Genomic DNA, 16,752 nt, shown 5'->3' on the forward strand with positions numbered 1-16,752 from the left:
TACAGTACACAACTCCCTTAATCAGCTGACAGAATAGTAAGGCAGGGTGTCTTTGCTAGATGATTAGGCTTCACTTGATTTTAGCTATCCTTAAAGTGTGTACCAAATGAACAACAGTTATTCAGCTCAGCTGGTAGAAAGAGCAATAAAACTAAATAAGTGATTTTTTTTTTTCCCCAAATGACTATCCATCCATTGGGACATTTGAGGTCTGTGAAGTTCTTGTTGGTTACATAGGTGCTCCCTGAGCATCCTTTGCTGTAGCAGCTTCTCCAGACACACAGCCATTCCTCGCAGTGAAAGAGGAGTGCAGAAGAGGGACAAACCATTGGCTAGGGTCTAGTGCAAGTGGATGGGGTAAAGCAGCCAGCAGCAAAAGAGCTGCTTCAACAAGTGCAAGTGGATGGGGTAAAGCAGCCAGCAGCAAAAGAGCTGCTTCAACAGGTATCTTAGCAGAGATGGGGCCTGTGAGACAGTCAGTGATGGAAGTAAAAGTGTTTGTGCAGTGATTTGAGAGATGTTCTTTTTGGTTTGTTTTTTGTTTGTGTTATAATCTGATTCAGTGTTTGTATATACATACACATTCACCAGCATTTTAGTTTTCTGGAGGAAAATACATGTTCTTAGCATTATGCGCTTGCCTGTGCCGTTAGTTTTTGAAGATATCTTAAAAAAAATAAGTCCACATTACAGGTTTGAGAATTGCTTGCATAGTGAATACCTTGCGATTCTGTTTTTTATAATGATTCCCGTGTATGTGGTTTGCAAAGAAGCTGTAACTGTTTGCCATTTAACCAACCTGATGGTTCATTTAGGAGCTCAAATGCAGTACTTGCATTATAAACGATCAAGTATTCCCTGCTGGCTCTGCTTTTCATTTGATTATGTAGACCAAGGTATCTACCAGGTCGCACACATGTTTTTTTCCACTGTAAAAATACTGTGAAAACTTTTCAAAAAAGCACACACGAAAAGTAAGTTGTGTCAAAATTTTGAAAATTTTTAAACCTCATGAAGAATATTGCTCTTTTTCCAAGGAAACATTTTCACATAAACAGGAAGTTTAAAAGAAAAAATAATTCAATGTGTTATCAGTTCAAAAAATAGTCCTTTTAAAAATACAAAATGGTTGAAATTTTAATAAAGCTTTTTTGGATTTACAGGCAGCAAGAATGGGTGAATCAACAAAGGGAAGACATTGAAAGGCAAAGAAAGCTCCTGGCCAAGCGAAAGCCTCCAACTACAAATAATTCTCAGGCACCATCTGCCAATTCTGAACCCAAGCAGAGGAAAAATAAAGCTGTGAATGGGGCAGAAAATGATCCCTTTGTTAGACCCAATTTACCACAGCTGTAAGTTTAACATTTCAATCAGTCTTTTACATAAATTCTCAGATATTGTTTGTGTGAGTTCTATTCAAATAACAGCATAAAAAGACACTCAGTATATTCAACAACTATCTTCTCGCTGAGGACTTGCTGATGTTAGGGAAATTTTCACCACTGCCTATGAAGATGCTGTACAATTGCCCAATTTATTTTGGGTAAAGTCACCAGCGAAAGGCTGGTTCTGTGTTTGTTCCTTCTGTTCTCCTTATCTAGGAAAGTTTTTATTTTAGTTTCTTACTCTTGTAATATTACAGTAATGTCATGATCTGTTCAACTATTCTTAATGTATTTTGGTTTAGAATCCTCTACTTTAGAACAGCCTTTAGCTGATATGAAAATATATCTTTTTTCGACCTTTAGGATTTGAAGACATTGTCTAAAGACACAGGGAAGTTTTTGTTTGTTTGTTTTTTGTTTTTTGTTTTTTTTTTCTTTTCTCTGAATGCAGATCCTGACAGCAACTGTCAGGAGTTGCTGATCCCATTTTGCATATTGAGAATGTCAAAATGTTCTGTCATATAAACATAATAACTGAGAGCCATCAAAGAGTTTTCTATTTTCCATGTGGCGTTTTTTCTTGCAGACAGAAACGGTACCATTCAGGGCACAAACAGATGTTTCTTGATAGTTGAATTTGAGTATGATAAGAAATTGCTACTCCCATTCACTGCCCTTGATGCTAAGAGGCTGCAGCTGATGGTGTATCTGTGCTTAGTCAGTTTAAATAAAAGCTAAGCAGGTAGGTTTAAAAAGTCAATTTGTTCTCTTTGCAGAAGTAGGCTGAGTATGTCCCGCATGGTCAACTATCGCTTTCCCCTTCTGTATGTAGTAATTTATACCTGGGTACGTGTGGGAATCACTTCATAAATGACTGGTTTGATCTACAAAATGTGTCTTATTTGTACCATCATTTTGAAGACAGTTGCATACGTTTTGCACAAAACATTATTCTTCAGGTTCCCATTGTGAATTTGTTTGGCTGGGACAAAAATGGGGGGGTGGAGGGGAAGGAGTAAGGTTGGTATTGTAGGCAAGTCTTGAATAGTGTTACAGGTAGGCTTTGGTAGAGAGCAGTGGAGTCATCACTCTGATTCTTCAGTGATACTTAGTGTCAATGTTTCTTCATCTTAAAACATAATTAGTATTTCTGAATAGCACAGTAAAAGACACTTCCATATTAAAAATACCTTTTTCTTGCAAGGTTATTAAAACCTCGTGCTATTAAAAATAACACTTAAGTAATGGAAAGATTTGGAAAAGTGTATTTGCTTAAGCACTCTGTGCTTTTCACCTGAGTCTGTCTATTCCATAGTAACAAAGAGGTTTTTTTCCTTTTTTTGTTGTTGTTACTAAGATTCTAAATTATTAGCATGAGATCTAATCAATATTTGCATAATGCTTGAGTTAATATCACTGTAGCCAATTCTTAGTTTGAAAATAATCAGAAAAAAATCTTCACCGTGAGCATTTACCTTATCCATGATATAATGGTATTTTTATGGTTACTGCTGTGGTTATGGTTGAGCTGCTGTTATTGTTCCTTATTATTTGTGGGGCTTTTTTTTTTTTTCTGGTTTAGAGCCTACCATAAGCTTCCGTATTAATAGGGAGAAGTAATGTAGTGTTGCTTTTAAGTCACTGAGTTTATTTTTAAAATCTCTTTGAAATATGCAAACCAGAATGGTTCTTTTTGAGACTGTGTTCCCTAGGTGATGGCTGGTGATATTTTTCTTCCATGATTTGAGAATTCATAACTTCCTATTCACTGTGAAATAGGAATACAAATAAATATTGAAGTGATGGTAGGAAGTTTAAAATTCTCATTTCTTTTATTTGTCCAGAGGAACTCTTACTGTTTTTACTACTGATCATCAGCATGCAAACTGTTTTTCAAAAGATAGAATTTTGAAAACCCAACAATTATTGCTACTTAATATTATTTATTGGTGTACCTGCCTGGTGCATTTGGCCATGTGTCTATTTATCTTAAATTTCCATAATTTTATTGCTATTTTGGGAGAGGATAAAGTATACACTTCGAAAACAATATAGAAGATACGGTCTAATTAGTATGTAGGACAAGGTGACTTCCCGAGATAGTTTTTTTTTATTTCTGGTGTTAGGCAATTTCATATAATTTTCAAACATCTAAAAAAAATCAAATTCACATTTTTTTTAAAAAAAAATAAATTTACTTAACCAGTTACATGTTAAATGGCATGTGAAAATACATACTGGTTGCATAATCGCCAGAGAACAATAATAATTGCACTTTTATATTTAATGCTGGCACACATGTAAACTTCTACTGAATCTAAACTGGTCTGCCTTAAAGTATCCAAACTTGATTCTAATATAACTTGGGTGCTCAATTGCTTGCATATACTGTAAGGTTATAAATACATTTCAGACCTCTGAAGAGGTCTGTGTTGTGTCCTGGGATCACAAAGTCTTTAAGCTCCATTATGCCCTTGTGCTTTTAATTGAAAAAGTTATTTTACAATACTGTATTTATGATTTGCTGCAGTTCTGTTCATGTGGTGTATTTATTATGTGTTCTCTTCTTCCTAGTACAAAATTAAGTAAGCTTTGTATGTACCTTATTAAAGCAACTATTAATTGTGTTTTTCCTTTTAAGAGTTCATTGGTCATCTGCTGTATGCAATTTTCTGCTAATAACATTGGCTTATCGCTGTTACTCTGTTACTTTGAGAGTAGCAGTCTTAATTAGTAAAGCAAAATAGAAAAGGTTTTATTTGAATGTGGCTAGAGAGGGATCAGAGCTGCTGAGATTAACAAGCTAAACCACGGGTCAGTCAATGCTACGGGCCTGGCTGTTCTTAAACCAAAAAACTTGCTAACAGGTGTTATCAAGGAGTGTCTTCACCACTGCATTGTTTAGTTCTAGAAAATGGCTTCAACTGCATGTATTGATGAAACAAAATAATCTGTAGCTTTGTAACAAGCAGGGTTATGGCCAGTTCTGAAAAATAGTGTTTAATTGTTTTGAAACCAAGTGAAAATTTTGCCAGAGGCATCTGTAATGAGTGTGGTTTTAGTTTAGTGTAGTTGAGTATACTACATCCACTTTTATGAGTTCAAAAGTGATTTTTTTAGCTAAAGTTAACAGCACAAAAATGACCATCAGTCAATATTCTGTGAGTAAACAGTGATGCTGGTGTTTAAACAATAGCTATTAGATGAGTCTCAAGACACTCCTGGCATGGACAATTGCAAAAGCTTGCTTTTCTACTAAACAAAGTCTTACTTGAAATGTATTTTAAGAAAAAAATATGTACTTAGAATAGATGTAGACTTCTTAGCCCTGTAAAAATATTTCAAAAATCTCTTCCATATTCTTTGGTGACTTATTGTGTGTGCAATGCTAGGCCCCACTTTTTCAAAGTAGCTCTTATTTCATTAGGCAACAATAATTTCTAGAAACAGTATTTTATTCAGTTTAGGTAGTGTAGCCCTTCCTCTCCAGCTTCAACTATTTTGGTTGTATTAAATTCCCAAACATTTCTTCCTCTGCTTCCCCAGGCACTCCAGGAGACGCTGCATGCACCCTTGTGCCTGAATATAATTTGAAATAGGAGGGTAGAGAGAGCTGGCAGAGTTTGCTAATGTAGCAGAACAAATGCATCATTTAGAGGGAGCATTCCGTTCTGTATGGAACAAATAAAAATATTTTGAGAAACTTTTTTTCAGGCCTAAGTGCCAACAATGTGTCGGGGCTTTACAGGACAAGTAAAGACAGCTCCTTTCCCCAGGCCTTCTCTTTCTAAGGCAAACTTGGAAACAATGGCTGGGAGACAAGGGGAAGGAGCTCATGGAAAACCTGAATCAGACCATTCAAGGCTGGTCAGTGTTTGTCCCTCTCTGCAGAAATTCTTGGAACTTGCAGACAGATTTGTTAATTTCCATAACATAAGGCCCCATAAGGTATCGCACATGCATATTGCTGTCCTTGGGTGTCCCCACGCAGTGCAGAAGGACGGTGGTCTGTCACCAGAGACAAACCGTTATATGTTTGCATACAGCTGCTTTAACAAGCGTAAACTGCAGTATATTTATAAGGGAAAAGTAATAACCCCCTGCTTTTTAAGGAAGTAAATGCTTCCAAATAGGGAATATTTTTTTTTTGTAAGTAAATTAAGAAAAATGAAGTATGTTTTTGTACAGTTCAGTGCCTTGTGTGCCTGTCCCCACATGCAGTGGTCAGTAATGATAGCGTCAGGCTGCTGTGGAGCTTGGTCGTCTCTAAGAATGTTAGATCTTTAAGGAAAGAGAATAAAGGAAAACAGCCTTTTACTGTATATATCATGGAAAGAAGGACTTTGAACCTTAACGTTTTCAAAGTGACATTTAACTGGTCTCATGCTCTGTGCCCATCAGGGCTGTGTAAGAGCTTTTTGAAAGACAGTGCTGCTTAGGGTCTCCTAGGCATTTTGTCATAATTCTGTGCATAGGTAGCTGAGATTATTTTAAAAGAAAAAAAAAGGGGGGGAAAAAGGGCTTCTTGTATTATGTTAATTTTCCAGGAGCTTTATGGATTTAGGGCTGTCAGTGTTCAGTGGAAATCCTGGAAGGTCTCATGTTGTAAGCTTTGTATTTTCTTTTTCCGCTTTTTACATGTGGTTCGGCTTTGCTAAGTCCTCTAGAGATTCTTATTCCTGGCAGGCCGAGAAAGGCCAAGTTTATTATCTGTGTTTCTGCAAATAGATGCACAAACCTATGATTTATACTGCAAACAATAATCTGGGAAAAATATTAAACCATACCCACATTGGCATGGATTCCTTACCTTTCTAATTGAGAATTTAATCCATGTTAGAGTATTTTGCTCCTTGAGTAGAATTATTGGATATTCTTTTTTTTTTTTTTTTTTTTTTTTTTCTTCAAGGAAACAGCATAAATCAATTATACTCAGAATAGGTTCGGTCCCAGATCTGGTATTTAGGACCTTTTGGCTTCTTTTGAAGTTTTTTATGTCTCTTGCCTTTAGAACACTTGTGGATTTTGTGATTGGAGTACAGGGTTGCTTTTCATTCCAGTATGGAAAAAAGTGCAAAGTAATTTTACATAATTTTCCTTAAAAAGGATTGCTTCCTTCTCAAATTTCAACAAGGAATTTTCCCTATGTGATAGACGAGAAAGTTATGAAATAACAACCGTTTTATGAAGCTGTAACAGATTTTTGGAAATTTAGATGCTGGGGTCAACAAACAATCCAGCGATGGCATTAATATTCATGGTAGGTATCTAGTTGACTCAATCTTCAGACCAAGTCAGAGAAAAGGCAGTGAAATTCACGATTTCTGCAATCAGGAATAGGAAGGGGGCTTGGGAAAGCTTCAGAACCATTAAGTTTTATCCTGAAAGGTGCACTCTTACTAGTAACTTTTGGGAGGCAATACACAGATGCAGGGGATGCAGGAATTCTGAAAACTAAGATGATGTTAAACTAAATTTAAAAGAGAGATTAGAAGTCTTGCAGATGATTCAGTTCCTGCAAGCTTTATGGAAGTTGGAATCTGGTGCAAGAGACATCTGTCCCTCTTCTTTGGGGAAACGACTGATGATTTTCAGGACTCAAGCTCCTTAGATTTGCAATCAAAAGGGCATGAAGTACCTTTGAAGCACCCTGTATAGCTTACCTTCCCAGGATAGTTGAAACCAGTAAAATATGGACTTTGTAAAAATACACCCTGCTATTAGTTTTAGCTTTGCATCATTCAAGAAATAATGGTTCTAGGCAAAACCCTAAAACGTGTGTGCCATTTTAATATGTTTTTTTAGGGATGTGTGTGAGTGCTTTCAAGACCATAACTCTTTTTTCTTTCCCACCCACTAGCCCTTCACACCCACCCACTCTCCCATCTCTGGAACATGAAGTCTTCTTGGTATCTCTTATATTTTCTTTGGTGTAAGAGATTCATTTCTGTGTTTTCGGCTTGTGTGTCAAATTCCTATTGTCCCCAGTCAGTTCGTGCATTTTTTAGTTCCTAGTCCATATAAACAGTATGGATCCTTGGGATGATAAATGACTTTCTGTCCTGGGAGGTTTCCAGACAGTAGAGGACTATGGAATTAATTATAACTGGGAGTCTTATTTCAAAGGAAGATTTAAAAAAGACAAAAGAAAGAAAAAGAAAAACAGTTGTGTGTCCATTCAAAACTGCATTTTATGGTCTGATGCAAAACACAGTGTGTTAGTGAACTCAAAATGTGTGGGTTTGCGCTATTCGTGCAGATCAAGAATTTGTAGTTATTGATTTTGTTCAAGTAATCTCTCAGTTTTCATACATAAATGCACCGAGTGTTACTGACAAGAAAAAAAAAGTGTGGCGTACCATCAGCTAAAATCCTGGAATGATGAGGTGATTTAGGAAACAACCAGATAATCCAACAGGCTATTGCAAAGGACAGAAGCAGTCCAGTGGCAGAGGCACTTACTACTCCAGAATATCAGACTGAGGTTTTCTGTCAATACATTTTGACCCTGAAATTAAAATGCAGAATGTTCAAATGGTTTTTGTGGTTGTAAATCATAAATAGAAGATGCAGCATTTACTGTAATTTTTAAATATGAACATTTTGTTTACCATCATATATAAGCAATAATTATAGGGTTTTTTTTGTTTGTTTGTTTTGTAGCTTGACTCTAGCAGAATATCATGAACAAGAAGAAATATTCAAACTTCGATTAGGACATCTCAAAAAGGTACGTAGATGATCCTTTATTGTAAGGTGCCCCTTTTTTGTGCAAAAATAGGTAAGTCTTCATTGTTAATGCTTTAGAAATAGCAGCAGCTTCATATGAAATTCTTTAATGAAAGTTTGTGGCTTATTCTATGCTTTAACTTGTTTGAGGTCTAATGGAAATTTCAAGGGACATGTGAATAAAGCTGTTCAAAAAGCTCTTTAATACTCAAGTTTGTTTTTCATCTTGAACGTCAGTGCTGTGGTACTCTGTGGTACTCTGAAGGAACTCACTTGACTAAATGCTAGAGGGGAAGTCAAGTGTTATTTCTTAAGAAATCATGTCTGAATAGATGGAGAAGTAGTAATAAAAATATATGCTTGTGTTTTAATTCTTATATGTGGTACAGATTTTGTCCTTCACTAGAAAAGCAATTTTGCTACCTTCTTTTTACATTTCTGTGTTTCTCCACTAATGCTTCTCTGCTGGCTATATTTATTTCTCTTTCCTTCTGCGTATGCTGTTTTGCTATCTACTTTTCCTTTTCACTGTCCAAATGCTTTCCTGGTGCTCTGTTATTTTTGTGCCCTGTACATGCTGCCACCACCAGTTCTCTTTTCCTTCTACTCCCCAGGAAATTCTTTTCCAGCTAGCAGCTTTGGTCCTGGAGAGAGGCTCTTGTTTTCTCACTTCCTTTTATATAGCAGTGACCTGAGGCAGCAAAGCTGGTTCATTCTTGCTTAAAGGTATTCACTGCCTAAGTGTCCTAAATAACAGCTGGAAACAATGCAACCAGCCAGTTCTCTTTGGTCTAACATTGGCCTATGAACCACATTTTGAGAACCACTGAATTGCATAATATATGAACAAAAAAGCCCCAAAGAAGCATAACTGATTTTTTTTTTCTTTCCCCTCTCTCATCAGCCTTTGGGAAGAACAGAGATGATTGTGTGTGTATAAGTGTGTGGCCTTTTTTGCATGGGGGAAAAGGCTAGGAATTGTTACAGAGAATTAATGGGTTACAAGGAATTGCATATCATTTCAGAGTATTTAACTGTGAGCTGCAAGGATGAATCTATATAGGAAAAATAACATTGTGTAAATAGAACCAAAAAAATGACATGTATTAGGAAGCAAAAATGATCCACACTTGCTAGATTTGCTAGCAATTTAGTGTTTAGTAGTCCAGTTTACAGATTATTAGATATTTTTTGTGTGTTTTCTGAATGAAGGTTCATCTAATTCCTTGAGTTGTGTGTGAGGTTTGTTTGTTTGTTTGTTTGTTTTTGTTTTTTTTTTTTCCTTTTTTTCCCTATTTTTTCATAGATTGTCATAGGAAGGGATTCAGGTCAGGATATTCACAGAAATCCTCGTGTTTGAGTTCTTAAACTTGTTGGAAATGTACTGTTAGATGCGTGATATAAATGATGTAAATATATTTTGTTTCAGGATGTGGTTTTATGATATACAATACTCAGAAATATCCGCTTAAGGCTTTTTTTCTGTCCATCTTCTGACTTCTGCCTCCATCCCCTTATTCCATGACTTATTGCCCTCCATTTTACCAGTTGTACCGGACTGTACAGTCATAATATAAATTGGATCAGAGAACTAGGTTTGAACTGATTTCAGTGTTCATTAATATGTAGCATAAAGATGAGATAATTTTAAGTGCTTAAATTAGTTAAGGAGTTCATACCTGACCTGCTGCTTCTGAAATTGTACTTGAAATCTCAAGTAGAACACCTTCTGCATTTGTAATTCTGATAAGATATAAATAGAAAAAATCTTTTGAAGTTAGCTTGTTTTGGACATTTTATATCAACATCTGAAGAACATTTCTGTTACAATGATTATTCTTTTTTTTTTTCCACTTCAGTTTCAAAATATTTTAAGCATTTTTCCTTAATTTGTTGGTTTATACAAAATCTATAACTGCACATATCTCAGTCTCTTCTTCATTGTACATCAATTTCAGAGACTGTTTCCCAGATAATCTCTCTCCTTGGATGAGGTACAAAACCCAGCTGCTTCTCATTTCAAATAGCATCCCTATGGTGCAGAACAAAACTGTGAGCATCCCATTACCTGTGGCTTCATGGGCGGAAAGGTTCCTTGAAACAGGCTTTTGCCTTATCTCTTGAGTTTTTCAGGCTTTTAGAAAAAAGCACCGCTTTTCTCTAGTTCGGCAGGGTTTTGTAATGTAATGTTCCTCCATTCCCACTAGTATTGATGCAAGGATAAAAATACCCTTTTCAAACAGGGAGTAAATGAGCTTTTTATAGTTCATTCTTTTCATTTGCAGGAGGAAGCTGAAATACAAGCAGAACTTGAACGTTTGGAAAGAGTTAGGAATCTTCACATAAGAGAACTAAAAAGAATAAATAATGAAGACAATTCACAGTAAGAGACTTACTGTCTTAATTTTGCATGTCTGTGTTTAAAACAGTGCTTTAAAATTACATTTTATCTACAAGAGATAGACTAGTTAGTAAATTTTTCTTTGGGTTTTCTTTGGTATAATATATATATATATATATATATATATATTAAACTTGTCCTTTTTTAAGTGCAGACTTTTTTTAAAAAAAGAGAATTAACTTAGTAAACTAAATATTTGTATTGAGTATGCCAGAAAGAAGCTAGATATGTAGATACATGCACAGATGCACACAGAGAGAACTGATAATGCAGGAGAGCTGAAACTTGTTAGGTCATGTTACTAGGTTAAAAATATTTGTAAGGGAGCCTAATTCAAGCACTTACCTGACAATAATACAAGAAAACCATGGGGAAGTTTGCAGAAGGAGAAATTTTATGGTGCTGTAAAATTAGTTTTGGCTTTATTGCACTGTAATTTACATATACCATAGGTACCTAACAGGAAAAATGCAAATGCTAAGTATTTTGTGTTATGTTAAATCTTACACTCTACCTGAACTTGCATGATAATATATCATAAAGTTATAGTTAAAAGTAAAGTTAAAATTAGCTATCGGTGTATAGACTTCCAAAGTAAAAATTAAATAACTAGTAAAACTGATCTGTTATCTATGATGGGGAACATAGGCTTTAATTTCACCGTTTCACCAGCACCTTAAGCTGGTTCTGTTGCTTAAGAGAGACCAGCTCGGTCTGTGCCTGGCTGCTTGATTCTGCCTGTGCCCTGTTCGCCTGCATGTGCCAGCCACGACTTTTCTCTAGTAAACAGATGCTGGAAATCGATCCAAGTTCAATTTCACCAGTTCATCTCCTTTTGTTGTTGTTTGTCTCCTGGGTTAATTTTATCCCCAGGTTAGTTTCTTGGTTTCCTTTGCCTCAACTGCAAAAACACACTGCCTTTAGGGAAGAAGCAGCCTGGGGCTGGGCATGGGGAGAGTGGTGCTGTTTTTCAGCACTAATAAATGTTTATGAAACTTGTCATCTTAGCATCTTAGGATTTAATTTTATTTTTTACTCTTTGGACACAATAGAATCATATATGCATATATATTATAAACGTTAAAGCCACAAGAAATGAAATTTTATATAACTGTTTTAATGGTTGCCATGTTCTAGAGGAGGATGGAAAATTAGTTGCCTTTGGCTAATAGTGCTAAATTGATATGGTGTCATTGTTTTGGATATGGAAAATGCTGGATGCTGATGCTTACAGTTTAGTGGCAGGATATTTTCTTTTAATCAGACAAATGAGCATACAGCAAATAAGCATTTTTTTTCCACGTTAAGTGATAACTTTTTAATCTTAATTGTTTGCATTAAGAAAAAATGAATGGGATTTTTCAACAAGAAGTAATGCCACACTAAAAAATGACAGGCTTTGATGGGATGGGAATGCTGTGTATATGGGGAAGGAATGTCCAACTTACAGTCCTTGTTGAAAACAGGCACACATTATAGGGATAATCACAGTTCTGCAGCTTCACTTTTTTTTTTTTTTTTTTTCCCCTCCTCCAGGAGGTGCGCATATATTTTATGGTAGAAAATCGAGAGCTTTGTCTTGCATGTTCATATTCTTGTGTTGGTTTAGACTTTGGTATTTCCCAAGTGGTGAAGCTGCAGTTTACAAAGCTGATACAAAAGAGACAAGCAATTGAACATTGTTTTAGGTCTGTGGCCCCCACAGTGTTTGCTAAAATATGTTGGTGACTCCGTTGTTTGATAAGGGAGAAGTCTCATTCTGAAGCAGCACAACCGCTGGTTCCAGTGAATCCTGCTGGGTGTTCAGCTGCTGAGCCTGGAGCAGAGCTGAGCCCTCTTCTTTAGGCAACCTTCCTCACTGCATCTTTCTGCCTGTGCACTCCCCTCACCTGCTCCCCATATGTGTAAAGCAGTGGTGAAGCTTTAAAGCAGACTGCAAACTGGCATGTTTGGTGTTCCATGCCTAGCAGTGAGAAGTAGGAAAGTGTTAGAGCGGGATAAACTTGCACGTCTGCATTTGTTCTTTGTAACTGCAGTTATTCCAGTAAAAAGAGTCACATTTAAGAAATAATGTTAAGAATTCTAAATATTAAGCTTTACTTGCGTGTTTTGAACAGAATTAGCTGAAATTGTCTTTTCTTTTGAGGTTTAAAGATCACCCCACGTTGAATGAACGGTATTTGTTGCTCCATTTACTTGGCCGAGGGGGCTTCAGTGAAGTGTACAAGGTAGTGTGTGTTGGGTCTGTTAAATTTAATGTTTCAGAGCCATGTATGTTCGTGTATAAGTTGGGGGTTTGAGGGGTGCTAAATAGACACATGACTTTTAAGTTAGTATACTCCTTAAACACTGGTTGAGCAGACTCCTTGATAAAGTGCTCATGGATGGATTTAGCATTGCAAGGGTTTAGAGCTGTATAACTAGAAGTCATGTTATTGAGAGGGAGGAAGCCACGCTGTGGCTTCATGATCACTTGTATGAATTTCAGGAAGATTGAAAACCAGTAGGGTAGATGTTGCAGCAGTAGGAAACTATCTTAAAAAAAATTCGTTCTTCTGAGACATGAATCTGCAGCTGTAGAAAAGAGCACTTGCTTTTAGGACCTCAGGTAACTTGACCTCAAGCACCTTGCCCTATTAACAAATTTATGACTTCAGAATTTTATGTTTGGGGGCTCTTCCAAATTAGGGAAAATATTCCGGATAGGAAAAGCGTAGAGGGAGTTGAAAAAAACATCTGATAATAACTTATCAAATGAAACACTCTGGTTCGTTAAACTGGAAGTGGCTTTTTAAAGTAAAACTGAAAGATATTTGTAAAACAGAAAATAATGTATTTCTAATCAACCTGCTGTTCATGTCTGCAAGGCGTTGTTTTACAGAAAATGAGTGTTTGAATTCCTCTATAGATTTTTTTTTTTTCCCCCCACAAAAATATTAATAGTCGATAGGCTGTGAATTTTGTGCTTTTTTTTCTCCCTTCTGTTAGGTGTTATTTTTATCATGTTTGATTATAACTTTCCATTTGTGGGGACTTTTGTTTTTAGGCTTTTGATCTCTATGAGCAAAGATATGCTGCTGTGAAGATTCATCAGCTTAACAAAAGCTGGAGAGATGAAAAGAAAGAAAACTACCACAAGTAAATATTAATGACTTTACACTTCATATGTTAGATTGAATGCTATTTTATTGATTATAGAAAGTTAACATATTCATCTTCTTTTAGACATGCCTGTAGAGAGTATAGAATACACAAAGAACTGGATCACCCTAGGATAGTTAAACTATATGACTACTTCTCCCTGGATACAGATACGTAAGTACATAAAATGATGAACTCACTAATGATTTTAGTGTTGTAAATTAAATTAAAAAAATAATAAAAAAAGCTTAAAGAATACTTGCATATAAAAAAGATGCTCTTATCTTCAGCTAAAAGGTTGAGTGTTTCCTTAAGGAAACTATAAGAGAAACTGTAGTTGCAGAATAATATTGCAGGCATTACATAAAGTGATTGAGAACACTTACTTACAACAGCTGACTAGCGAGTCCTGTGAGATATCCTGAGGGCAAAACAGGCAAGTGTCGCTGTAATGTTTTTGGGCAGAGCAAGGCCTGCTGTACAGCAGCTTGAGAAGGCTGCTGTGGCATAAACGCATTTCCAAGGCTAAATTTTGTCAGCTGCACCTCTAGCCTAATTGTATCCCATGGCTGCTGGGCTGCACCTTTTTGTTTGAAATGGTGACACATCTCTAGGGGATAGCAAGTGTATTTTCTCATCAAGAAACTTAAAATGTTTTTTTTGTTGTTGCTTTTACTCAATATCTCTGCAGCATGTATGTGGTTTCCTTTTTGGTAAATACATGTGCTCTGACTGATGTCAGATTTTCTATAAGTTAATTGCTATGCCATGTGTTTTATTAACAAACTTATTTCACGTAGTTCAATCTTCAGGCAGCTGGTGTTAAACTTGTCCGTAGCAAACTAGGTTTTATCTGCCTTTGTGCGGTTTGATACATTATTTGATGTTGTGTTTCTGAATTCGGCCCTAGGTTTTGCACGGTGTTAGAATACTGTGAAGGCAATGACTTGGATTTCTATCTCAAGCAACATAAATTAATGTCGGAGAAAGAAGCTAGGTCCATTGTAATGCAAATAGTAAATGCACTACGGTATCTCAATGAGATCAAGCCCCCTATTATACACTATGATCTTAAACCAGGTAAACAAGAAATATTACAATTTAAAATGTCAGCATAATGTTTTCTCCTTTATTTTATTTGTAATTCATGCCTGAAAATACCAGAATTATCTTCTGTATGTCAGGTTTATTTGAAACATCTAAAAAAAAAATGCATACTTCTCTTTCTAGTTTTATTGCCAAAACATTTTGTCTGTCTTTTGAAATGTCTCGTGTAACTTTTCAACTTTGAATTATTTTGATTTAAGTATATAAGAGAAATTTCTGAGGCACATAGATAAATATGTTAATACTTAACAATGTAAACAGATAAGATCATTAATAATTGTCTCATTCCTGCCTAAATATGGTGTACTTCTGATTTGTAAATATTTTCCCTTTTCTATTGTTACTGATAAAAGATCGAAATAGGTCTCTCACTCTCTGCATCCCAGTTTAACAACTTCAAATCAAACCTTTCAGAACTTTTCTATACAGTAAATCTTTTTCCTAGCTAATGCATCTTTTTGTGATGATTATCTTTTTGTGCTGCTCTTTATCTGGAACAGTTCTGCTTTTCTCAGGAAACTAAGTACTGTCCTTATTCAGTTCTCCTTAAATCTTGATCAAGGTTTTGAGTAATAAAAATAATAAGCATTGTCATAAGTTATTTATGCTGTTTTAAATTTGTACCCTTCCTTAACATCTTGTATATATGATATTTGTATTTATGTACTTTAATACTTCGAAGTATGTGCAGGGAAGTTTTGGTGCCTCTCTAAGTACTTAGCTGCTTTCTTGTTCCTGTGCAGTATTTGTTTGTACAGATTTTTATCATGTTTCAGAATTGTACAGAATGTATTCTTATGGTCTTATTATACCTTTTTAAAGGAGCTCAATCAAATGTTTTTGTATCAAGAAATTATTTTTTAACTTTAATACATGGGGTTAGATTCCTTATCATCAGCCAATTCTTGACACACTTTTGTGGCACATGCAAGCACTGGAGCCTGTAGTGTAAGACTCATTCTAGGCAGAAAGGTAGGAAATTTCACTGAGATTATATATAGCTGTAATTTGGTGTTTCCTCACTGTCCAGCAGCTCCAGAAGGAAGTGTTTGTGACTGGAGTCTCGGGTTGAGACTGCACTAAAATTTGGCATAGTCAAATTGCTCTAGAGTTGAGCTGATAAAGGTGGTATAAAGTCATCACTGAACCTTCATTAGATGTTCCTGAAGATTGAAAGATTGAAGCTGTTTTTGAACAGTTCAAGTGTTCTGTTTTGTTTTTTGGAGGTAAAAAATACTTTTTTTTTCCCCCCTTCCTTCTGGTTAGGTAATATACTTCTCGTTGATGGAACAGCATGTGGAGAAATAAAAATCACTGATTTTGGTCTGTCCAAAATAATGGATGACGATAGCTACGGTGTTGATGGAATGGACTTAACTTCACAGGGAGCAGGAACTTATTGGTAATGCCTGATTTGAATTTGTTGCTTAAGCTCTGGGTCTTTGGTTTTCAAAAATGCTCTTGTAAAATCATTTTTGGAAGGAAAGCTCAGATTGAAAATATTGAAAAGGATGACGAAGACTTTTATGCAACACTCTGGATCTATTGCCAAATGTTACAGCATAACACATAACTGAAGCAAGATAACTGTACATATATGGCGGAGATGATGGTTATGCTGTGTTTCACAATATTTAGAAACAGCTTCCAGAAGAAGCAGGTGTTTAATCTTTGGCTGCAGGTGGCTGAAGACATTTGACAGAGCTGTGATGATTAAGTGTGGGTGCTTAGTCCTTGGAAATCCTAGAGCAGGGATTACCAGAAGGTAATGTCCTTAGGACGAAAGAGTATTTACTCCTCCATCCTAAAGGTTAATGACAGCTCAGCAGCTGTGACTTATTTTCTGCGTGCACTTGCATGCTTGTCCCAAACCTGAAATTTTACAGTTGTCTGCAGAAAAAAAGTGACAAGAAGCTTTTCAATATTGATACAAATGATATTTCTACAATTTATTTTTTTTTAGTAATGGAGCTTATTCTTGGCATAGTC

At 35.8% G+C, this 16,752-nt stretch overlaps 1 protein-coding gene across 2 annotated transcripts in view; it reads left to right on the top strand.

Moving 5' to 3' along the window:
- The window catches only part of TLK1 (tousled like kinase 1), a 64,609-nt gene that overhangs the window by 41,931 nt on the left and 5,926 nt on the right, over positions 1-16,752 (top strand). For both annotated transcript variants that reach the window (XM_088519434.1, XM_088519432.1), the window contains exons 11-18: positions 1,164-1,352; positions 8,049-8,115; positions 10,400-10,497; positions 12,662-12,743; positions 13,562-13,653; positions 13,741-13,830; positions 14,567-14,736; positions 16,030-16,165. In XM_088519434.1, the coding sequence (XP_088375560.1) occupies positions 1,164-1,352; positions 8,049-8,115; positions 10,400-10,497; positions 12,662-12,743; positions 13,562-13,653; positions 13,741-13,830; positions 14,567-14,736; positions 16,030-16,165 (924 nt within the window). The remainder of the gene's footprint in view (positions 1-1,163; positions 1,353-8,048; positions 8,116-10,399; positions 10,498-12,661; positions 12,744-13,561; positions 13,654-13,740; positions 13,831-14,566; positions 14,737-16,029; positions 16,166-16,752) is intronic.

This window comes from Tinamus guttatus, unplaced genomic scaffold (genome assembly GCF_059628265.1).
Source record: "Tinamus guttatus ecotype Peru unplaced genomic scaffold, ASM5962826v1 Tinamus_guttatus_pri_ptg000060l, whole genome shotgun sequence".
Taxonomy (NCBI): domain Eukaryota; kingdom Metazoa; phylum Chordata; class Aves; order Tinamiformes; family Tinamidae; genus Tinamus; species Tinamus guttatus.